We start from the raw sequence: 24,627 nt of genomic DNA, 5'->3' as shown, positions 1-24,627 counted from the left end.
TGCTTTGAGCAGGGGGTTGGACTAGATGCCTTCCTCTTCTATGAATGACATGCACAGATACTGTTGCCCTATCTCAAATAAGATAGGAATTTGAAAAAAGGTGCAGAGAAGGACAACAAAAATGATTAGGTGTATGGAACAGCTTCCAGGTGAGGAGAGAATAGTAAGACTGGGCTTTTACAGCTTTGGGGGCGTGGGGGGGAAGCTAAGGGTAAGAATATGATGTCTATAAAAATCATGACTGGTATGGAGAAAGGGAATAAGGAAATGTTATTTACTCCTTCTTATAACACAAGAACTAGTGGTCACCACATGAAATTAATTGGCAGCAGGTTTAAAACCTAAAGGAAGTATTTCTTCACACAGTGCAGTCAACCTGTGGAACTCTTTGCCAGGGGATGTTGTGAAGGCAAAGACTAACATGGTTCAACCAACCAACCATGAACTAGATACATTCACGGAGGATAGGTCCATCAGTGGCTAATAACCAGAATGGGCAGGGGGTGGTCCCTCGCCTATTTGCCAGAAGCTGGGAATGGGTGACAGGGGATGGATAACTTGATATTACCTGTTCTGTTCAGTCTCTGTGGGGCACCTGGCATTGGCCCCTGTTGGAAGACAGAATGCTGGGCTAGATGAACCTTTGGTCTGACCCAGTATGGCTGTTCTTATGCGCTACCCCACTGCAGCAAAGAGACATGGGCAGCAGTACTCTTCCTATTATTAAGATCAGTCAGCTGAGCAGTCAGAGGGCTTTTCCCCTCCTCAGCAGTCTTGAGTCTATTGGTGCTCAGCTGCTGTTTGGCTTTGAGATGCCCAGGTCACATCTGCTGTGTGCTCAGAGGGGGCAGCTGAAGAGAAGCACCTAATACTGACTAGCAAGACAGCTGGTGAGGAAAGCTAGTGTCCTGCTCCCAGCTAGCACCCACTATAGACACAGGTGGTAGATGGACAGGATGGTAGCTCTGCCCAGGGGACATAGATGGACTCTGCATTCTAGTACCATCACTCTGCTTGTACCAAGCCCGGAAGTGGTTTCTCCTGCTTCCCCCAGGGCCAGGCCACGCAGCCCCAGCCCAGGAAGCCCAAAGGAAGCATGCTTGCAATAGTGTTTATTGTATCATACTGATCTCACAGGCTGCATTTCTCCATCTCCCCCACATGACTGCCATGAGCGTCACACACAACGTCCCCATCAGCATCACCCCAGCTAAGGCCAAGATCCAGGCTGCTCCAGTGCTCCTTGGTGACCCTGTACAAAGAGAGCAAGCAAGTCCCTTTAGAGTCCTGATCAGACTCCCATCCTGCTCCCATTTCCTCCTCCAGCTTTTCCAGTCAGACTCCACCTATTATACAGTAGTTACCAGCACTATGCTGTACTGAGACCAGTTCTCTCATAAATCCAGAGTCCTTCCCAGCTTGAAGACTGAGAGTGGGTTATTGTCTTAGCCCCTTGCCAACAGGACATGTTCACTGCAGATTGGATGGGTTAGTGCAGCCAGCGGTTCCTCCAGCAGAAGAGTCAGTAGCAGCTCTGCATGCCCCCCAGTCTTGCCTCTCTAGGCCATGCTGTCATGGGCCTCAGCCTTCTCTGGTGGCAATGTGATACCAGTGTGCTCAGAACACAGGGTTGGGCATTTCCCACAGGCTTCTAATTGGAATGCCTCTAGAGCAGTTATTCAGGCTAGGAGAGTCAGAGGGATGCATGCCCAGCGATGGGTTTAGAGGCTGCCTTCCCTCCAAGTCCATTTGGCCACAGCAGGATGAGGATCAGCAATTAAATATTACTACTAGCCGATACCATAGGGTTGTAAACCCAAGTAAGCCAGCCAGGTTGGAAAGGTAGTCAAGGAGACAGGAGTCAATTCCCTGGTTATCCTTACAACTGGCCATGGGCAGGTCAATGACTGAATTAGCCTCACACTGGCTTGGTGCCCTACGGCTGTAGGGTCACCCCAGGGTGGCCTTGACTGGAAGGTCTCTTGGAACAAGAGGTCCCTGCCATAGGGAGCTCCCCCACAGCTAAGTTGTAAGGCTTTTACAAAGGATACTAGGCTGGACTCACCAAGTTCTGGAAACACTTTCCTCTTCAGCCTGGCCTGGAGGAGAAGCACAGGCCCCTGGCTGGTGATGTGGGAAAGCCCATCCTGAAGGTGCTGCTCAGAGCTCCTCCTGCCCCCTACGACAGACACAACAGCTGTTTAGCTACAGAGCAGACAAGTCTGGAAGTCCTGTTAACCAAGGAGCATCCATGCTTCCATCACCCCATGTCTGAGGAAAGCCAGTCAGTGGGGCATCTGCTGTAGCAGAGCATCAGCCCAGCTCCCTTCAGCATCTAGTGCCACCTCAGGGCAAAGCCAGAGAAAGAGAGCTGCATTATCAGCCACTCCCGCTGAAGGGAGAGGGGAAGTGAGCCCCTATTCCAAATGGAGTGGAGAACTCTGCATTGGTTTGTTCAGAGAGGTGACTGTGCTGTGCAAGCAGCAGGGTGAGTTGGAAACTACTCCCCTTTGTTGAGCAGGAAGCCCAGTTGTCACCCAGCTAGATGGATTTATGTTCATGGCTGATCAGATATGTCCATGACTCCTGGCAGCCACCCCACCTGCTCTCTCCTTCCCATCCCCTTGCTTGGGCTGTGGTGATACTCACGGGCTACAGCAGGGCAGGAGAGGGTGCAGGGCTCTAGCTTGGAGGGCCGGCACACTGAGGCACTGCAGTGCAGGTACACCTAGGAGAGAGGGGAGAGAGAGAGAGGGGAGGTGCAGAGCTGGAGATCACAGCTCAGGTTGGACAGGCCCTTCTTGACATGCCCCCTACCTTTGCTTACAGGGGAGTGAAGCTACACTCCGGATTACAGGGTCCAAGAGCTCAGGACCTGAACCTGTGGGGTGAGTGGCCTGTTAGTGTAGAGCACTGGAGGGGCTGGGCAGTGAGGAGCATCATGGAGGTCAGGAAGATGAAGAATCTTAGTCAGCCTAAGGTTTGCCCTACACCTCTGTCTCATGGTGCTATTCCCTGATGAGAGGCAGGGAGACCAGCAACACAGAAGGGGGAAAGACTTGTGGAGCAGGCCCAATGTGACAGACATGGTGCAAGCATGCAGAGTGCTAGAGAGTATGGATCACATCAGAGACTGATCAGTCCTACTGGAATAGAAGGGAGGTCATACTGGGCCTGTGAGTGCCCGCTGGGAGGCAGACTCCATGAAGGTGAAGGTGCTGACAATGAAGCGCTGGCGGTGAGATGGGAACGGCAGTCCCGAGGCAGCTCCTATAGGCACCAGCTGGGTGCGGTAGTTATCTCCTGTGTATGGGCACCTGGGAATAAGGGGAGCAGCTGAGAGATGGTGCCCTGCACTCCCAGGCCCAAATAGAAACCCCTTGCCCCAGACGCCCACTCACCCATCCACCAGGATAGGCCACTGTGGCTGCTGCTGGGGGTTGGTGCTGGGGGTGGCCCAGCAGTGGTGCAGGACCAGAACCAGATCTGGGTCAGTTCTCTGCAGGATCCGGACCTCCACATAGATGGGGTCCCGCAGAACCTTCACCACAGGGTAATCTCGGTCTGTGTAGTAGGAGCCATAACTCTGCTCTGAAACAGAGACAAGCACAGGGGGATCACTGCAGGTCAGCATGAGATGCAGGTAGAGAAGTATAGTGCATCATACAGGGCCGACAACCACAGGCTGTTCAGGGGGGCCTGGACTCCCAGCTCAGGGGGCAGTGTTCCCACTGTGCTAGATCTAGCCCACAATGCAGGAGAAAATGCTGCCTTTCCATACACTGAGGACAGATACAGCTCACTTCCGGCTGAGAGAGAGAGAGAGAGAGATTAGTGTAAATCTAAACACATCATTGATCAGCCTGAACAGGTCAGTCACAGCCTTGTCCCATGTTTCCACTGCCAAGCTAGAATCTCTCATGTCCCCAACCCTCCCATCCCACACAGTATTTAGCTCCCCTCCAACTGAGACCCAAATCCTGCCCCAAGAGATCTGTGTGAACCCTGCACAGAGCTTTCCTACCTGTGGCAATGCGCAGCTCCAGCACCAGGGGCCATGGGCGCCGACTTTAGCCCCAGGAATATTTACAGTCAGGGGCTCTGCTCCACCAATAGTTGGAGCTAGGTTTCGCCCCTTTTAAATCCCAGCCGCGGCCGGGAGTCAGAGGGCTCTGGGCTGCCTGCAAGAGCGGGGAGCCCAGAGCCTTTTAAATCCCAGCCGGGGCCGGGAATCAGAGGGCTCTGCGCTGCCCGCAGCCGCAGGGAGCCCAGAGCCCTTTAAATCCCAGCCGGGGCCGGGAGTCGGAGGGCTCTGGGCTGCCTGCAAGAGCGGGGAGCCCAGAGCCTTTTAAATCCCAGCCGCCACCGGGAATCAGAGGGCTCTGGGCTGCCTGCAAGCGTGGGGAGCCCAGAGCCCTTTAAATCCCAGCCGCGGCCGGGAGTCAGAGGGCTCTGGGTTGCCTGCAAGCGCGGGGAGCCCAGAGCCCTTTAAATCCCAGCCGCGGCCGGGAGTCAGAGGGCTCTGCACTGCCCCAGGGGCAGGGAGCCCAGAGCCCTTTGAATCCCAGCGGGGGAGGCGGCTGGGATTTAAAGGGCTCAGGGCTCCCCGCAGCTGCCAGCAGCCCAGAGCCCTTTGAATCCCAGCCCCTGGCCGCTGATTACCCCCTCCCCAGACCCTTGCCCCAACTGCCCCCCAGGACCCCCACCCCCTATCTAAGCACCACTGGTCCTTATCCCCCCGATTACCCCCTCCCGAGACCCCTGCCCCTAACTGCCCCTGGGGACCCCAGCCCCTATTCAAGCCTCCCGTCGCCTTGTCCCCAACTGCCCCCGCCGGAGACCCCACCCACCTGCCCCCCCGAACCCCTCTACCGGTCCCCTGATAAACCTTCTGGACTCCCATGCCTATCCAATTGCTGCCTGTCCCCTGACTGCCCCTCCAAACCTCTGCCCCATCCAACCCCTGCTCCTTGTCCCTTGCCCCCGGAACTCCCTACCCCTTCTCCAACCCCCAAACCGCTTACTGTGCCACTCAGACCAGCGTGTCTGGCTCCATGCAGCTCCAGACAGTTGCTGCCATGCTCCCCCATGGAGCCCACAGCCCCCTCCCACCCCCAGCACCTGCCTTCCAGATTTGAACACCTCAAAATTCAGGTGTGCTCAAGCTCGGTTTGGGCAGCTTTTACTTCATTTCTCCCAAATCAGTTTCCCCTGCAAGGTGCCAACTGAAGGTGTTGGAGAACAGAGAGATCAGGTGGCCTCCTAATGCCTGGAAAAGAGACAAAGGCCGGAGGAGGGAGTGTCAGTGCCTGTGCGGACTTCTGCGAAGTGCACGGTGTGGAAGGGGATGCTGTGATGCTTTGGAACAACTCCATACAAAGCCAGTCAGGACTCTGGGGGAGCCTCCTCTCTCGGAGCATACTGTCTCCAGGGCAAGAAGCTTACACCTTCCTGGGTCTGACCTCGGAGCATTCAGCCCTTCCACGTCATGCACTTTCCACAGTGAGTCTGCCCAGGCTGGTCCTGGGGCAACCAGAAGTCCCTGCACCCCAACTCCGCAGTCAGATGTGACTCTCAGCCAGACAGTAAAACAGAAGATTTATTAGATGACGGGAACACAGTTTAAACAGAGCTTGTAGGTACAGAAAACAGAACCCCTCTGTCAGGTCCATCTTGGGGGGTGGGGAGCCCAGAACCAAATTCTGGGTCTCTCCCCATTTCCCCAGCCAGCTCCAAACTGACACTCCCTCCTCTGGCCTCTGTGTCTCTTCCGGACAAGGAGGCCACCTGATCTTTGTCCCCAACACCTTCAGTTGGCATCTTGCAGGGGAAACTGAGGCACCCACACAGTATTCAGAGAAAATATTAAGGACATTCCCACTTCATCACAACAGGTGCAACAAAATATAATACTGTATATTGAAGTAGGCAAGTGCTGCTTCTGACTTTCCACTTTTAATTGACCTTTGTAATCTTGTGGCACTGATGCATTGTAGCTTCATTTTATATCGGCTTACAGGGCGGGAGCCAGGGCCGGCTCCAGACCCCAGCGCGCCAAGCAGGTGCATGGGGCGGCATTGTCCTGGCAGGGCGGCATTTGGCTCCGGCGGACCTTCCGCAGTCATGCCTGCAGGAGGTCCACAGGAGCCCCGGGAGGAGCGGACCTGCCGCAGGCATGACTGCGGCGGGTGCGCTGGTCCCGTGGCTCGGACGGAGCTCCCGCAGGCATGCCTGTGGATGCTCCACCGGAGCCGCGGGACCACAGGACTGTCCGCAGGCACTTCTGCCCCGGCCGCGGGACCGGGGAAGGGCGGCGCAAGCGGCGCGGCGCGCCACCCTGCTTGGGGCGGTGGAATTTCTAGAGCCGCCCCTGGCGGGAGCGGGGGGGCACCACCATTTTGGGCCCCACCAAAAATTATACAAACCTGCCGCCTATGCCAGGGGCCCAGGCTGGGACATGGCAGCGGGTGGAGGCAAGGTGAAGACCTGGACACTCAGGGGGAGGAAGTTCCCACTGATAGCATAGCTGCAGCAGATGTGTAACCTAGCAGAGAGCCAACAAGCCTGAGTGGGGCATGGCCAGCCAGATGTGCACTGCAGAGCCTTAGTTGGGGGTAAAAGTAGGAATCAGTCAGAACCTGTGAATTCCAGCTGCCCAGAAGCCCAAGACCATAAGCAAAGAGGGGGAGGGATAGCTCAGTGGTTTGAGCATTGACCTGCTAAACCCAGGTTGTGAGTTCAATCCTTGAGGGGGCCCACTTAGGGATAGGGGGCAAAAATCTGTCTGGGGATTGGTCCTGCTTTGAGCAGCGGGTTAGACTAGATGACCTCCTGAGGTCCCTTCCAACCCTGATATTCTATGACACCCCAGTATTGCCCTTCTATTGACTTGCTGTGTTTTTAATCATCTCCCTTAGATACCATGAGCCGATAGGACCCAGGGTTCTGGGGAGAGTCACTATGCAGTGCCTGGCACCTGCCATGCAATAGCTTTCTGAAGGAACAGCTGGCCCTGTACCATTGCCATGAGCTGAGCAGGGCTCACATGACAGAGGCAGCTCTGGAGATGCAGAGCAGAAGGGGGTGGAGGTACCAGCCCCAGAAGTTAATGGAAAGTGCTGTCCCAGGTGATGGAGCCTAGACTCCAGGTTCTCACATCCCTGGATGCCACCAGCTCGTTCTCATAAATACCCTGGTCTCCAGCCATCTGCAAGGAGAGATCAGTCACTGACCCCCAGCTTTGATTCTTGCAGAGCCAGGCTTCAGATGAGGGGAAGCCAGAGATTTGCCCCAGAGGAGCCACTGTTTGTTCAGCAGGGTTTGTCGCTGCATCAACCTCAGAAAGGGACCTGCCAGTGCACCTTGTTCTGATCTGAGCCCCCTTCTATTCCAGCTGAGTGACCCCATCCTGGCCTCCCCCAGCTCAACTCTTACCTGGAAAGTGGTGCCACAGGCAGAGAGTGGGAACCGGAACAGGACAAAGGCGTTGTTCTGCCCCACAGGGACACAGCCAGCTCCGCGCCCACTGGCCAGACGCACCGAGTCCAGGATCAGGGGAGGCAGCGTCACAGCCCGAGAGACTGCGAGGGAGAACTGGCCGTCTGGAGTGCACTGCACTGTCACTGGAAGGGAGCCAAGGAAGGGGCAGGGTCACCCTACCACCTGGGCTAGCCAGTCTCAGGACACTGGAGAGGAAGCCAGCAGCTGGTCCTGGAGCTGGATAAGAACCCACCATATTCTACTGCACCTGTCCAGGGCACCCCAAAGAGCACAGGCTGGCACTGCAAGGGACCCTGGCAGCATACAGCTCATGGTGGAGCTGCAATGGCCATGAGGCATGTGCTGTGGATTCCAGGCCATTGCGCTGGGGCTGTTATTGACATGGCTGAAGCACTCAGCCCTCAGTCTGAGCTGAATGGAAAGTGTTGCACATGGCCTTGATATATCACACTAACTAGCCCAGCACCCAGCTGTCTACAGGACTGGGTACGTGGAAACCCCACTCAGCTTTGATGCCAGGTATCTCAGACACTGCCCCCCACACGTGGGACCATTACAGTCAGCTCTGGACAATTTATGTGCACAGAAACTCACCTGTATTGCCATAGTAACAAGGCTTCACCCTATCACTGGGGTTGTAGCAATAGCCTTGTTCTTCACATTCTCCCTGGGTGATGGGTGGGGAGGCACAGGGCAGCCTGTCCTGGCTCTGGATGGCAGCACAGACACTGGGGCTTGGAGCATCCAGGGCTGGGGTGAAACAGATAGGAAGCAGTATGGAACTCAGAGGAAGAGGAAGGAACAGAGACTAGGTGGGGCAAGAGGCTAGGCTATAGAGCATGCTCCCTCCTGGCTAGGCTGGGGCCTTTGAGGCTCCCACAGGACCCCAAGGGCTCTGAAGGACAGACATCCTGCGTCCAGCTCACAAACACTCTGCTGAGGGGCTTCAGTCTGAACCATCCAGCACCAAGGGGGGACCTGGTCTGTGCATTCTCAGCCCCAAGACTCACCATTTAATCCATACCTGTTTGAGCAATGGGGTAGTGGAGACATGGCCTCTAGGAGAGCCTCCAGCACCAGTCACCATCCCCAGGCCCTGCCTGGAGCCCTTAGGCACCAATGCAATACAAAGACCATTAATGCCAGGCTCTCCTATGTGAGAAGAGCAGCCAAGCAGGAGGGTGTGCTCTCTGCCACAGGCATTGTCTTCCTCTGCCTGAGAAGGGCAGTCACTGACCCCACAGTGGCCACCTGACCCCAGGGAAGGGAAGAGGGAGACACAGGCCTTCCCCACAGAGGCAGATCGAGGCCTCCTTTGTCTAACTGGAGGAAAGCAGCCTTCTCTACAAGATCATTCACAGCCACCAGTTGGGGCATTCAGAATAAGACACTAGGCCCTCATCTGGCAGGCTCCTGGGAGACCTGAGAACCTTTTCCTCACCAGCAGCCATCCCCTCAATGCCAACCACCATCCGGTAACCACCATCCTGGGGAGAGAGAGACCCACAGATGTCAGGTCTGGCAGAGCAGCAAGCCCAGAACCCAAGGCAGGTTCCAGAAGGTCACTCAGCCATTCAGAGACAAAACAGCTGGCATAGGAGGCACCAACTGTCCTGGAGCCATCTGCAGCCCAGGAGACCCAGACCCCACAGCTGGAGTCATTCTGCAGAGCATGCAGCCTCCCAGCCGTATCTAGGGAGGAACAAGGAGATCAGCAGCCAGTGCAGGGGAAGAGGGCACAAGAGCCATCTAAGAAGCTACTGCCCCCCTGCACAGAGGGGTCAGGCTCTTGGCTGGCAGGGGGCTGCCCAGGCCAGGCTCACTCCCAGGCTCCTAAACTGCAGCTCAGGTCAGCCATTGCTCAGGCTCCCTAGGACTCAGCCAGCTGCTGGGCAGGGCTTGGACAGGTTGAGGGATCCCTGGGACAGAGCCACACCCTGGACTCCCTCCAGACACCCAGGGAGGGGCATACAGGTCTGGCCTCACTTACCCCAAGCAGTCAGTGCCAGTGAACCTGCCCCAGCCTGGCCAGGAGGCAGCATGAACTGCAGGCTTCTCTGGCCACAGACCAGCCCCCTAGGATCCCCCAGGGCAAAGGGGCAATACAGCAACCAGAAGCACACCACTCCTACAGGAAGCTGCCCCCACCACACCCCAGCCATACTATTCTTCTGCCAGTGACCCATAAGGCACCTCCCCCAGCCGGCCCCCTTTGTACCCTGCAGGCAGCTGGGATTGGCCAGAGCCAGGGGCGGCTCTAGAAATCGGGCTGCCCCAAGCAGCGCGGAGCGCTGCGCCGCCCTTCCCTGGTCCCGCGGCGGGTCCCCTCTTCCCGCGGCTCCGGTTGAGCTCCTGCCGGCATGCCTGCGGCAGGTCCAGTGGAGCCCGGGACGAGCGGACCTGCCGCAGTCATGCCTGCGGGAGCTCAACCGGAGCCGCGGGAAGACGGGACCCGCCGCAGTCATGCCTGCGGCAGGTCCGCTCGTCCCGGGCTCCGGTGGACCTGCCGCAGGCATGCCGGCGGGAGCTCAACCGGAGCCAAATGCCGCCCCCCCGGGAAACGGCCGCCCCAAGCGCCTGCTTGGCGTGCTGGTGTCTAGAGCCGCCCCTGGCCAGAGCCCAGGTGGCCATTTCTGCAGAGCCAGAGGAGAAGAGCCCAGCTCCTCCCCTGAGGTTTGGCCATACCCTGCCTCAGCAAGAAGCGTCTTGGGGGGCAGGATAGAGCTGCCTGTCCTTTCTCAGGAGGAAACAGAAGATAGGTCTGTGTTCATGGTCTGTTCCTTCCCATTGAAACCTAGGGAGGGTTCAGACCTTCCTCTCTCTCCAAATGCTGGTACTGGCCCTCGCCCTACTGAGAGGTCAGCCTGGCCCTTTGCTAAGGGCCCCCTGTTGCATGATAGGGGCATCTGCCACCAGTCAGCTCTGGACTCACTCTCCAGGGCTGCCATAGCACCAGACTCCCCCTGGAGCAGGGAGGCTCCTTGAGGCCAGCCCTAGTCATCCACTGCTCAGTTCACACCCTGGGCTGGCAGAGGCTGGAACATGGCCAGGTTCATGCATCAGTCCCTGCAGAGGGAGTGGGCCTGAGGCTCCATTGCCATAGTTATTAAAGCAGAAGGGAAGTGTTTTACCCTCTCTGCTGTAAATGGCTCCATGAGGTGCAGGCCAGTGGAGAGTCAGGCACAGAGAATCCAGTTCTAGTGGGAAGCTAGGTTTGGTTCCTCTTTGCACCGTTGCCTCCCAGCCCAGCAGGGACCCAGGACTACCCAAGTCTATTGAGTCTTGGGGTCCCCAAGACTCATGTCTATTTCCTTTAAACAAATGTAGGGCCTGGACCTGCTATAACAGCTTGGGCCGAGGGAGGGGTGCATGGGACATGGGATGTGCCTAGAACTCATAGTCCAAATGTTTAAAAAATCATCACATAGGACCATATTGCCTTGATCTTGAATCATCAGCAGGGTGTGGCCCTTTAGAGCTACAGCATAGTCCACTACTTCTTGAGCTAACAGAGTAACTGGAAGCAGCAGTTGGCTGTTATCCTCAAACGTCTAGGTGGATCTGGGTGAAACTAGCATGTACCTTAACTATGTTTTTCCTGGTTTTCAGATTTTTGAGTTTTACTGAACGTTCATGTTCTGGAAGAACACAAGATACCTCCAGGCAACCTTAAGTCTATGCCAATAAAGTTGTTTTTTTTTTTTTTGTCAGTGAGTTTCCTTATTTTTTAAAAAGAAAGAAAATTGTTTGTTGAAGGAGTTAGTGGTTGTTTAGGCAGTTGTAGTTCTCCCTTAGGGTTGCAGTAGATGCACTATTATGGTTAAGTAATACCAAAAAAGACCTAGTTTTTATGTAGTGTTTGCATCAGTAGATCCTTTGCAACATTATCCTCATTTTACAGATGAGAAACTGATGCACAGAGAGGTTATGTGATTTACCCAAGGTCACCCAGCAGGCCAGTGGCAGAGCTAGGAATAGTCCCAGGCCAGTGGTCTTTCCATTAGGCCACACAGTTGTTATGTGATACCTTAATGCACCTCCCCACTCCTGTACATTTTGCTGTAGTGGACATGGGATAATGGTCATGTTTTGTAATGCTTACAATGTGTGGTTCCTAACTGGGCTAGTGAGAGAATCCTCATCCATGGTCTATATCCCAAAATCTCAGCAATTTTATTACACGGTGGTTACAGTAACTTGAAGTATGTAAGAATAGACTGGTGTGCCTCCTTCCTTCTCCAGCCCTTACCCACCATTCCCCGCACCAACACCCCCTTGCCAACATTTCCAGTTCCCCTCCCCTTCCCAACCCATTAAGCTGTTAGTTAGCACTACAGAAGCCATTAACACATAAGGAAGTTTCTCCTTGCTGGCTCATGCCCTCTGCTCCTGTTTGCACATATCACAGGCAGTGGCTTACTGGAGGCCCACACGCTACCTTGGTAATGTAACACAAGCTGCACACTGAGCTGGGCCCCTCACCCCCACTACCTACCCCAGCTGGGCCCCCTCCCCCTGCTTCAGCCAGGCTTTCCCAGCCATGCCTCAGGTCCACTCAGTCTGCCTCTCCTCCACACACTCTGGCCAGCCCCCTCAGCCCCTAGGTGACGTGCACCTTAGCTATTAATTTCCTGGATTTCAGTTGTTTTGGTCTGTGTTACCTTCAGCCGCACCATTCCACCCCACCCCTCTGCCAGAGCCTGGCCCACATTGGAGGTAAGGAGAGGGCCAGGGTCCCCCAAATCCCAGGTTACACAGGGAGCTGCGGGGGGGGGGGCTCTCCCAGAACACACATGGAAGGGAAAAATTCAGGACTGACAGGCTCCCCTCTTCTCCTAAATCCCCAACTTCCTCTGCCACCCACCCCATGTCACCCCTCACATTGTCTAACCCTTCCGGTCTTTCCCACTCCCCCTAGATCCCAACCCCTCTTCCCTTCCCTGCCATCTATTCCCACTGATCCCAAACCCATCTCCCCTATTCCCCCACTTCCTAATCCCCCTCCCCTCTGAGCAAGATTCCCACATCTATTTTCTTTTTTAAAAATACATTGATTACATTCCCCCAAAATAAAAACCATCCCTGACAGACAAATTTTAGCAACATGCCTTCAGAACTTTTCCAGATTTCCACCTTAGCTGGGATACAAACTGACACTTGCCTGGTGTGGGGCGGGAAGTAGGATCAAAAGCTACTGCTTATCCCCCTGGGCAGTCCAGCTGTAGTGAAACAAACCCTCATGGAGTCTCTGTCCACACCTGCTCAGTATAACCATGATCATTAGGTGCACACCTAAAATGAGAGCTGAACTCTGGCAAATACATTCTGCATTTGCTCCTATCACATTTCAGGGTGCAATCCAAACTAGCGAGGGCTGTGTCACCCTTGCCCGGCAACTGGGAGTGCCTTACCATGCTTTGCTGTTGTAGCTCCCAACTTGGGTCACTCACAATCAGCCTGCCAGCATGCAGGTCACATCCTGCATGTCTGTGTATAGCTATGGCCCTGGTCCAGCAGCTCTGACCCCCCAGCAACCTGTTAGCAATGCTACAGTCACACTCTGGCTTCCACCAGCCTTGGTTACTACCTGCAGGGTGACCCCCCGCCCCCCCAGTCTGGGATTTCCCTCAAACATGTGTTTTGCGCTATCCAGCTCTCTCCTGGGAAGTTCAGATAGTAGCTGTCTGTTGCCCCTGTGACTGGCCAATATACAAGAGTTTGCTACTTTAATTGGAGTTACCAAACAGTTCAGTTTAAACACAGAGCTGGATTAGTTTTGATTAAAGAGTGCAGTCCCACCTGGCCTTCTGGGGATGTCATCAGGCTGCTATGCTGAGCTGCCCGTGCTGCCGAGGCCACTAGCTGGAGTAGAGCAAGCACGTGGATGTCTCCCCATGCTGGGAATCACAGAGCAGCTGGGAGGTGCAGACGGACCCTTTGTGAGTGCAATGCCCTCACATCAGTGAGGACAGGATGTGGCCCTGTCATTGTTCCACTGGGCAGTGGGGCCCTTTAGATAAAGGTGCCAGTGTGGAGCAATGGTTCCTCTGAAGAGCTCGGCAGTTAAGGCAGGTCACTAATGACATTGCTGCCAACACCATTTCAGGGAATCTCCTTTGCTGAAGCAGATTGTCTCTGTTCTCTGCCCCTAAGCTCTTCCTTGGCTTTGTTCCTCCTCCCTGCTGGCTGAGCGAAGTGGTGGCAGCGCTCAGCCCCAGGCCAGCACGTGCTCTAAGGGTGGACAAATGGGGGCAGAATGTTGGTCATGTTCACCAAGGCAGTGGCCACCCCCTGGTGCTTCAGCCAGTATATCTCCTGTTGGCCACCAGCTGGTTTCAGGCACTAGGGAGAGCCAAATTTGGTGTCATTCCAACATCACTGCTCAATGGCCTCCCGGAGGACAGATGCCAACAAATGTGATCTCACATGAGCTGCAGGGTCTCAGCCAAGTCATGTGATGGTCAGCAACCATGTCACAACCTGCCCCTACCCCAGGTGCACCTTATTGGTGAATGTGGTAGAAGGGGAAGGGCAGATTGGGCATGAACTGGAACTGCTGGCACCCACTCACTCAGAGGCCCTCCAGCTCCAGAGGGAAGCCATTGGTGATGGGGATGCTGCTGCCAGCCCATAGCATCCTTGCTGCATGGATAGAGGATTTCAGCCCCAGGCTGTGCCAGCTCAGCACTTTCCCACAGCAGCAATTGCACTGGAAGGAAATGTAAACAAGGACTCAAGGGTTCTCTAGCAGAGAAGCAGAATGGGGGCTACTATGGGTGTTGGCCTCAGGGGGTGATTGCGCTGCTGTCTGATTGCAGGGGTTCAGGGGGCTGGGAGAGAAGGGGACTATTGGCAGGACCCCAGTCGGCTGGTGTGTGGCCAGAGAAGCCTGCAGGTCACCCTGCTGCTGAGCTGAGGGGAGGAGTCTCCTTGCACTGACTGTCTTGCCTGGCTGTCCATAGCAGGAAGGGCTGAATGAGATGGACTTGAGCCCTTGTCTGTCTGTCCCAGTGATAGCAGGAGAGCCAGTCTAGTCAGTGGTGTGGCTTTAAGGGCTGGGATATTCACAGGAAGGTAAAAGGCCTTCACTGGGCAGGGAGGGGTCCACCTAAACCAGTGGTTCTCAAATTTTTGTACTGGTGACCCCTTTCACACAGCAAGCCTCTCAGTGTGACCCCCCACAATTAAAAACACTTTTATATTTACCGCCATTAGAAATGCTGGAGGCAAAACAGGGTTTAGGGTGGAGGCTGACAGCTCATGCCCCCCCATTTAATAACCTTGTGACCCCTGAGGGGTCTCAACCCCCAGTTTGAGAACCACTGAGCTAAATGCTGGTGCTGCCTCTGTCTCCTGTAGCAGGTCAGGCAGTGGCTGGCTGGAAGAATCCCAGGAAAGGCTCCAGACCCTAACTTCTCTAGCACTGGACACGAGCCTCCTCCAGTCTTTCCTTTGCTCTCTCACCAGATGCCCAGGGGAAGCTGCATCCTCTACAGAACAACTCTGCCTGTGAGACCTGGGTCTCCCATGCCCCTGGTGGCTCTGTGAGAGTCAATGCCTCCTAAGCCTGGTCTACACTAGGCGTTTAAATCGGTTTTAGGAGCGTAAAACCGATTTAACGCCAAAACCGTCCACACTAGGAGGCACCTTATATCGATTTTAATGGCTCTTTAAATCGGTTTCTGTACTCCTGTCCGACGAGAGGAGTAGCGCTAATATCGGTATTAACATATCGGAATAGGGATAGTGTGGCCGCAATCGACGGTATTGGCCTCCAGGCGGTATCCCACAGTGCACCACTGACTGCTCTGGACAGCATTCTCAACTCGGATGCACTGGCCAGGTAGACAGGAAAAGCCCCGCGAACTTTTGAAATTCATTTCCTGTTTGGCCAGCGTGGAGAGCTCATCATCACAGGTGACCACGCACAGCTCATCAGCACAGTTAACAATGCAGTCTCCTGAGAATCGAAAAAGAGCCCCAGCATGGACCGCTCGGGAGGTACTGGATCTGATCGCTATATGGGGAGAGGATTCAGTGCTAACAGAACTGCGTTCCAAAAGACGAAATGAAAAAGTATTTGAAAGAATTTCTAAGGCTATGACGGCTAAAGGCCACAGCAGGGACTCCGTGCAGTGCAGAGTGAAAGTTAAGGAGCTCAGACAAGCCTACCAGAAAACCAAAGAAGCAAACGGAAGGTCCGGGGCAGGTCGAAAAACATGCCGCTTCTATGATGAGCTGCATGGAATTTTAGGGGGCTGCGCCACAAGTACCCCACCCCTGACCGTGGATTCCGAGGTGGGGGTTGTAATCTCTGCCACGTCTGAGGATTATGCAGACGGGGAAGATGAAGAGGAAGAAGAAGAGGAAGACCTAGCAGAGAGCACACAGCACTCCATGACCCCCAGCAGCCAGGAGCTTTTTATCACCCTGACAGAATTACCCTGCTCCCAGCCCTCACAAGCAACTATTCCACAGAATGACGCCATGGAAGGGAGCTCTGGTGAGTGTACCTTTGCAAATAGCAAACACTGTTTTTTAAGCAAGCCTTTTTTAATGATTGATTTGCCCTGAGGACTTGGGATGCATTCGCAGACAGTGTAGTTACTTAGAAAAGTTTGTTAACATGTCCGGGGATTGAGAGGAAATCCTCCAGGGACATCTCGATGAAGCGCTCTTGTAGGTACTCCAGAAGCCTTTGCAGAAGGTTTCTGGGCAAGGCATCCTTGTTCCGCCCACCATGGTAGGACACTTTACCATGCCATGCATGTAGCAAGTAATCAGGTATCATTGCGTGGCAAAGCATAGCGGCGTATGGTCCCGGTGACTGCTGGCATTCAAGAAGCATCCGCTCTTTATCTTGTTCTGTTATCCTCAGCAAAGTGATATCGTTCAGGATAACCTGGTTAAAAATCAGGAATTTAAGTAAGGGGGGTGGCCATTTTTCTACTGGGTTCGTGGAATGCAGCAGCTTAAAAAAAACACTTTCCTGCACGTAGCGAAGCGGGGAGGAGGAGTGAAATGCCGATGATCTTTTCTGTTTGGTCACCGGCGGCGATCTTCCCAAGCTACCGGACAAGCAGTGGGTGGGGAGGGGAAGGTTGTTGATTAGCAGGAGCTAGCGTGGTATTAGCCATGCGTTGGGGATGGGTAAATCACTGAGACAGTGGCTTACCATGGCCGCATGCAAGCTGAATTCTGATGCCTGGACCTGATGTGTCTGTGAGATCTGTAAACCCAGAGCTGCAAGCAGTCACTATTAAGATGAAAAATGCGACCTTGTAGGGAAATCACATGTGCTAGGTGAATAGTGATGTTCACTGTGAAACAGTATAACCATTGTTCTGTAAAATGTATCTTTCTAAATATTTATCTCCCTCATGCAGCTGCAAATTTTTCAACCATCCCTCCTCCATCCCAAAGGCTAGCACAGATAAGGCGGAGGAAAAAGAAGACGCGAGATGAGATGTTCTCGGATATTATGGAAGTTACACGCAATGAAAGAGCTCATCTGAATGAGTGGAAGGACGTGGTTTCAAATTACAGGAAAGAGGCCAGTGAACGTGAGGACAGGAGGGACAACCGAGATGAGAGGTGGCGGCAGGAAGACCGGCAGGAAAATCAGCGGTGGCGGCAGGAAGATCAGCGGTGGCGGGATGCAACTCTGGGGCTGCTGCGTGATCAAACTGACATGCTCCGGCGTCTTGTGGAGCTTCAGGAACGGCAGCAGGATCACAGAGTGCCTCTGCAGCCCCTGTATAACCACCCTCCCCCCTCACCATGTTCCTTAGCCTCCTCACCCAGACGTGTAAGAACGCGTGGGGGGAGGCTCCGTGCACCCGCCCACTCCACCCCCGTGGACAGCCCAACCAAAAGGCTGCCGTTACTCTGAATTTTTTTTTTAATGGCCTTCTCCATCCCTCCTATCCTCCTCCCAAAGCACACCCTTACTTCTCTCCCTCTTTTTATAATGAATCAATAAAGAATTCATGCTTTTTAAATGAGTGACTTTATTTGCATAAGTAAGCTGTACTCGAAGGGGGAGGGGGAGTTGCTTACAGGGACTGAGTCAATCAAGGGGGGGTGGGTGTTCATCAACAAACACAGCAGTCACACTGTACCCTGGCCATTGATGAAGCTCGTTTTCAAAGCTTCTCTGATGATCACCGCTTCCTGGTGTGCTCTTCTAATCTCCCTGGTGTCTGGCTGCGCGTAATCAGCGGCCAGGTGATTTGCCTCAGCCTCCCACCCCGCCATAAAGGTCTCACCCTTACTCTCACAGAGATTGTGGAGAATACAGCAAGCAGCAATAACATAGGGGACATTGGTTTGGCTGAGGTCTGAGCGAGTCAGTAATGTGCGCCAGCGCACCTTTAAACGGCCAAATGCACATTCCACCACCATTCTGCACTTGCTCAGCCTGTAATTGAACAGATCCTGACCACTGTCCAGGCTGCCTGTGTATGGCTTCATGAGCCATGGCATCAAGGGGTAGGCTGGGTCCCCCAGGATAACGACAGGCATTTCAACATCCCCAACGGTTATTTTCTGGTCTGGGAAGTAATTCCCTTGCTGCAGCCGTTTAAACAGAGTAGTGCTTCTGAATACGCGAGCGTCATGAACCCTCCCTGGCCATCCCACGTGGATGTTTGTGAAACGTCCCTTGTGATCCACCAGTGCTTGCAGCACCATTGAAAAGTACCCCTTCCGGTTTACGTACTGGGTGCCCTGGTGCTGCGGTGCCAAAATAGGGATATGGGTTCCATCTATCGCCCCCCCCGCAGTTAGGGAATCCCATTGCAGCAAAGCCATCCACTATGGCCTGCACGTTTGCCAGAGTCACACCCGTTTGTAGCAGCAGCTTAGTGATTGCTTTGGCTACTTGCATCACAGCACACCCCACAGTAGATTTTCCAACTCCAAATTGATTCCCGACTGACCGGTAGCTGTCTGGCGTTGCAAGCTTCCACAGGGCTATCGCCACTCGCTTCTCTACTGTGAGGGCTGCTCTCATCTTGGTATTATGGCATTTCAGGGCAGGGGCAAGCAAGTCACAAAGTTCCATGAAAGTGCCCTTACGCATGCGAAAGTTTCGCAGCCACTGGGAATCGTCCCACACCTGCAACACAATGAGGTCCCACCAGTCAGTGCTTGTTTCCCGGGCCCAAAATCGGCGTTCAATGGATAGAATCTGCCCCATTACCATCAGGATCTCCAAAGCGCAGGGGCCCGCGGTTTGAGAGAATTCTGTGTCTACGTCCTCATCACTGTCATCGCCGCGCTGCCGTATCCGCCTCTTACTCGCCTCGGTTCGAAGGTCCTGGTTCAGCATATACTGCACGAGAGTGCGTGAGGTGTTTAAAACATCCACGATTGCGGTATTGAGCTGAGCACGGTCCATGCTTGCTGTGCTATGGCGTCTGCACAGTTCTCCAAACAAAAAAGGCGCGAAACGGTTGTCTGCCGCTTTCAGGGAGGAAGGGAGGGAGGGGTGAGGCTGTACCCAGAACCACCCGCGAAAATGATTTTTGCCCCATCAGGCACTGGGATCTCAACCCGGAAATGCCAAGGGGCGGGGGAGGCTGCGGGAACTATGGGATAGCTACGGGATAGCTACCCACAGTGCAACGCTCCAGAAATCGACGCTAGCCTCGGACCATGGACGCACAACACCGATTTAATGTGTTTAGTGTGGCCGCGCGCACTCGATTTTATAAAATCTGTTTTACAAAACCGGTTTATGCAAATTCGGAATAGTCCCGTAGTGTAGACGTACCCCTACACTGGCTGCTATGTCATGGAGTGAGTGTGCTGGGACTGGCATAGCTTTTCTCCCGTTGGTCTCCTGGAACTGTCAGTGAATCCCAGGCTGGTGGCCAGGATGGCATTGGCTGCTGCTTCCCTCCCTTGGGCAAAAGGCCTGGGGTAGCAGTGCCTGAACCAAAGGGTTGTGACTAGGTTGTGGCACTAATGCTTGGTATCAAAACCAGACAGACCTGTCTTAATTGCCACTCACCCAACAATGGGTCCTATGTGATGCAGTGCTCTGCATTGACCCTCCTGATCTCTGAGTAGCTCACACTGCCCCTCACATGATGTTGGTGCCTCTTACGGTGCTTCCCCATCTGGTGAGTGGCTTTCCACTAGCAAAGGAAATCCCCTTTTTCTTATGGGGGAGGTGAGAAGGTAGAAAACTGGCTTCACAATGTGCTCTCATTGAAATGCTCCAGTTCCCGCTGCCTCTCCTGTAATACAGAGATCTTCACTAAGGCTGCTTGTATTTGAGGGCTGATCTACACTAGGCTTATTCCCTGCTAATGCAACCCCACTGCCAACTGGTGCAGCTCCAACAGGGGGCGCTCTAGTGTAGGCAGTGTTAGTGGCCAATGTTGTCACTGCTCTGAGCAGTGAGATCCTCTCACAAGCTTCAAGGAGAGGGTGGCTACAGTGCTGGTGAAAGTGGTACCACCTGCGGAGCTGCAATTCAGAGCATGGCTTGAGTGACTTGCTCTCTCTTCCTGGGCTCCCCCAGCCATAAAGGGGAGTGGAGCTCTCTTTCCAATTTAGAAGAAGGTGGGAGTTCACAAGTCATAGTCTGTCAAACATGCCCATGTCTGGAGTGTGTGTAACTAAGTCTGGTAGGACTAGGGACTCCATGCAGCCTCTCCAGAGTTCAGCTACTAAGAGCCTGAAAAGCTCTCTGGTGTGCAAGAGCAGAGCTGGGCTCTGTTTCAACTGCAGTGAAGAAATTGGTTCTTTTTCAGTCACGTCTCCTGTCTAACTCTACAAATAGCATAATGAAGACAGCTGCTGGGGCATCCTTGCTAGTTGTGGGTAATGCTGAGAGCCTGTAATCTCTCCTTATGCTGTTCTAACAGGCCTGAATGCACTGGCTCTTCCTCAGAACAGCAATTACATGATGGTGGTCGGGAGTGAGGGGATGGATGCCGCAGGGCAGACTCTGTGGGAGGGTAAGGTGCTCAGGTGCCCTGACAGGTAAAAGTCAAATGCTAGCAGTGGCTCCAGACAGACCCTTAGTACACTAAACGGGGATCTGATGTTCTCCTCCTTTCTCCACCTACTCTCTGGTCTGGGTCTCTGCCCTTCCGTTGGGTGACTGGAGACGCCAAAGAGACTTGGCCAAGTTGATCGATTTGTGGCTTCTGCAGCTCCCACCCACACCTGCTGAGGAAACGCCTTCCTCTTCAGCTCGGGCTGGACCTGAGGAGTGCCCAGAAAACCACCAGGCCAATTGGGAGGAGATGTGCAAACCTACAGCTAGGGAGGGAAGCCACTTGTGTGTTTCTATAGCATGTAGTGTCCCTGGGCTAAAGTCTGCTGACTATTTCTTTAAATACATAGAGAGGGGTTGGAATTGAGCAGGGATGTCTGGAGCAGAAGTTGCAGAAGCTGCATCACCTTACCCTTTCTCAGAGGGGTCAGCAGAATCAGACGGAGGTCTCAGCCTCATTCTTTCTGTGACTGCAATAATCCCAGCTTGTCTCCATCCAGCTCTGGATGCTCCAAGCCCCAGTCTCCGTAGTGCTGTCCAGAGCCTAGACAGACTAGCCTGTGCCTCTCCACCCATCAGTCAAGGAGACTGCAAAGGGCTAGGCTGCTGCTACAACCTCAGTGACTGGATGAATCCTTATTACTATGGCAACACAAGTGAGCTGGTGTGCAACTCCTAATTCAGATGGTGGCTGTGAAGAGCTTGCTGGCACTTGGATGCTCAGAGTGCTGCATGGGACTTCCCACTCATGAGGGCTGGGTGACTGCAAAAACCAACTTCACACTCCACCCTGCCTGAAATGGCAAGGGCTGACTGCCACTCAATGCAGAGGCCATGACCCTCTCCCAGCTACATGAAGAATTGCTGTGATGGCCTAACTGGGACTCTGTCCCTCTTCTGAGTCCCCAGGGTTGGGAGAATGAGTTATCCTGGTTCCTTAGCCTCTGGCCTGGGTTCCTAATGCAATGGGGTTCCTATCTGGGGAGCCTGATCCAGCTAGGGGCTCAGCCTGGCTCTCCCAGTGACCTAGATGGAAATGAGGGCACTCTAGATGAGGTGCAGAGACTGGAAGGTATCTCTCTCCAGTGAGGGGTTCTCATACCTGGGCAGTGAAGAGGGAGTACTGTCCCATTCAGATGGGCACTAGAACTTGAGTCTCTTCTCCAGTGTCCTGAGACTGGCTAGCCCAGATGACAGGTCAGGGTCACCTTCTCCTTTGCTCCCTTGCAGTGCACTCCAGATGGCCAGTTTGCCATTGCTGTCTCTTGAGCTGTGACTCTGCCACTTGGTGTGGTGTGTCTGGCCAGTGGGTGCGGTGCTGGCTGCATCCCTGTGGGGCAGAACAACGCCTTTGTCCTGTTCCAGTTCCCATTCTCTGCCTAGGGCACCACTTTCCAGGGAAGTGGCAAATGCTACTTAGTGGTCTGGGTTCCAGGATGGGAGCCAAGGTGCCTGCTTGTCAGTGCCCAGCTGCTGTGTGGGATGAATACTTAACAGGCTTTTGGACCTGAGTCAGAACTGACCCTTATTGGTTTGGTCAATCTGCCAGTATCTGACTTCTCCTCGAAGATGGTTGGAAACCAGGGTGTGTATGAGAACGAGCTGGTGGCAGACAGGGATGTGAGACTCTGGAGTTGGGACTCTGTCACCTGGGACAGCACCTTCAGATAACCAGGTGGAGGTCCATCTGGTTCTGGTCCTGCACTACTGCTGGGCCACCCCCAGCACCAACCCCCAGCCACAGTGGTGATCCTGGTGGACAGATAAGTGACTGGGGGTCCAGGTGAGGGTCTTGATTTGGGCCTGGGGCATGCAGGGCACCTTCTCACAGCTGCTTCCCCCCATTCTCAGGTGCCTGTATGAAGGAGACAAATACTGCACCCAGCTGCTGCCCGTGGGAGCCACCTCGGGGCTGCAGTTCCCCTCTCACCACCACTGCTTCATTGTCAAAAACTTCACCTTCATGGAGTCTGCCTCCCAGCAGGTGCTCAGAGGGCCAGTATGGCTTCTGAACAATCCAGGGTCCTTCCACCCATTCCCTCCAGCCCCTGGGCTAGGGAGGGACACTGGCTCTAAAAAGCCAAGCTTGACTGCCAGCAACTAGAGAGAGAACCATTCTCTCGAGTGCAGCAGTGGATACCTGGGTATCTCAGAAATCAGTAGGATGGGCTCTAACTTTGAGGGAGCCCTGCACATCCAGCATTGTGCCTGTCTCTGTTCTAAGACCTCAGGCACACAGCATGCCATGGGAGTTCCATGATGCACCATCCCTCTTGGACAGATGGGAGACTGCAGTGCATCATGGTGTACAGGGAGATTTTGGCAAACCAGTAAAGTGCCTGAACCACTATTGAGTGTTGCTAACAGTAGTCCAGATAGCAGGCTGTACTGAGCCATTCTTGGTTATTGCTAAAAGTAGCCAACTCAGCAGGTTGTAAATTGGTCATGCAGTGGCCTCAGTGTAACCAAGACAGGAGGGGAAGGGGGTTTTGGGTGCCACAGACAGGGCAGCTTAACCCATGTCAGATTATTAGGGTTGGAAGGGACCTCAGGAGATCACCTAGTCCAACCCCCTGCTCAAAGCAGAACCAATCCCCAAATCACCCCCTCTAGGGCTGAACTCACAACCCTGAATTTAGCAGGCCAATGCTCAAACCACTGAGCTATCCCTCCCCCCATAGGAGTTAGCCCTCCTTCCTGCTGAGAATGTTGAAATTGCTGATCTATGTCTTTTAGAAAAACAGGAAGTCTGTCTATATGTGCCTCCAGGAATGTTTGTCAGGGACTCAAGGGATGGACATTCTGGGAAAAAACCTTATCTGGTAAATTGATGACCATAGGGAAATCTCTTTAAAAACTGCTTGCTTAGCAAGTTTTCTTTAAGGGATATGTCATTATGTTACTAATGTATAAATAAGGGGGAAAGTTTGAGGTAACCGGACTACTCAGAAGGGGCTCTTCAAGAACGCTCCCTCTGGACACATCTTGAGGTCCCCACTGGCAGACAGAAGCCTGGCCAGCAGAAGCCTGTTACGGTGCCACTCGAAAGCCATGCTCAGCTTCGGTAATTATTGAGGGTTGGGGGTGTTTTACTAACCTGTTGCAGAGTGTGTAAGTGCTTGAGACTAAAGTTTAGCTTTAAGTGAAAGCACTCTTGTGTCATCCTATTTATGCCAGCCATCTATCGGCCAGATGTCCGTGTCTCCCTTGATTTATTTCCTGACACCACCTTGCACAGAGTAAAAGTTACCAAGAGCTTTGAGTTGAAAGAACCCCGGGTCGCAATGGGAGATGCAGGATTGCTCAGACCACAGGAGGAAGGTGTTTGAGCTACAACTCCCATGAGGCAATGCAGCACCACAGGAAAATACAGTTTCTGTTTGAATCTAAGGAATCTCCTGATAAACTTTTCCAGCACAAATCTCCAATTTTGCAGGAATTGCCCTTCTTGTCCTCAGTACTGCTCTGGGCCAGCTCTGACACTCCCAGCCTAACCTGCTGTTTCAGCCCAGCCCCCAGTATTGCTTGTGCCCAGGCTCTCCCTCCCTCTGAATGGGTTTAGGTCTCATTTATCTGCAGGGTGAGATTCCTCCAGTTCTGCCATGTGGCCAAGTCCTGCTTGGGTGAGACACCAACTCTGTGCTGCCTCCTTGCCTACAAGGGAGGGGGCCCTGCAATGCACTGACCTTGCTGCTCTGATCCCCAAAGCACTCAGCATAGCTGTAATAGGGCTCCCCCAACTCCTGAGCACACACCATAGGGGCTCCTGGCACATGGATACAAAGGCAGCCTCCAACCCTGTTACACTTGCCCCAAGGTGGTTGCTTCTGAACTTCAAGAGCTCCAGGCCCTAACCCATGCCCTCTCCTCTAGGTGTACCTGCACTGCAGCACGTCCGTGTGCTGGCCCTCCAGTCTGGAGCCCTGCACCATCTCCTGTCCTGCTGGAGCCCATGAGTATCCTGGCCCCTCTGCCTCCCCGTCTCTCTGTGGGATGGGATAAGAGAGCCTGGCAGGAATCAGCTGTCTCTCTGGAACTGGGTCTGAGAAACCTGGGAGTGGAGTCTTCCTCTTCTCCCTCCTGCCATGAGGCTGTGGCTTCTGGGCACAGACTTC

General features: G+C 54.0%; 1 protein-coding gene across 1 annotated transcript; it reads right to left on the bottom strand.

Annotated features, from left to right (window-relative positions):
* Positions 1-1,112: 1,112 nt before the first annotated feature.
* On the bottom strand, positions 1,113-9,663 carry LOC120369229 (zona pellucida sperm-binding protein 4-like). The gene is made up of 11 exons (XM_039482254.1): positions 9,491-9,663; positions 8,095-8,250; positions 7,435-7,622; positions 7,113-7,207; positions 6,458-6,547; positions 4,025-4,068; positions 3,402-3,591; positions 3,170-3,317; positions 2,650-2,728; positions 2,066-2,179; positions 1,113-1,252 (listed from the first exon to the last, which is right to left on the bottom strand). Exons 1-11 carry the CDS (start codon positions 9,660-9,662, stop codon positions 1,113-1,115), a joined length of 1,416 nt encoding a protein of 471 aa, XP_039338188.1. The 5' UTR covers position 9,663.
* Positions 9,664-24,627: the final 14,964 nt, after the last annotated feature.

Source organism: Mauremys reevesii, linkage group 7 (assembly GCF_016161935.1).
Source record: "Mauremys reevesii isolate NIE-2019 linkage group 7, ASM1616193v1, whole genome shotgun sequence".
In the NCBI taxonomy this organism is placed as follows: Eukaryota; Metazoa; Chordata; order Testudines; family Geoemydidae; genus Mauremys; species Mauremys reevesii.
This window is presented reverse-complemented; position numbering and strand designations above follow the sequence as displayed.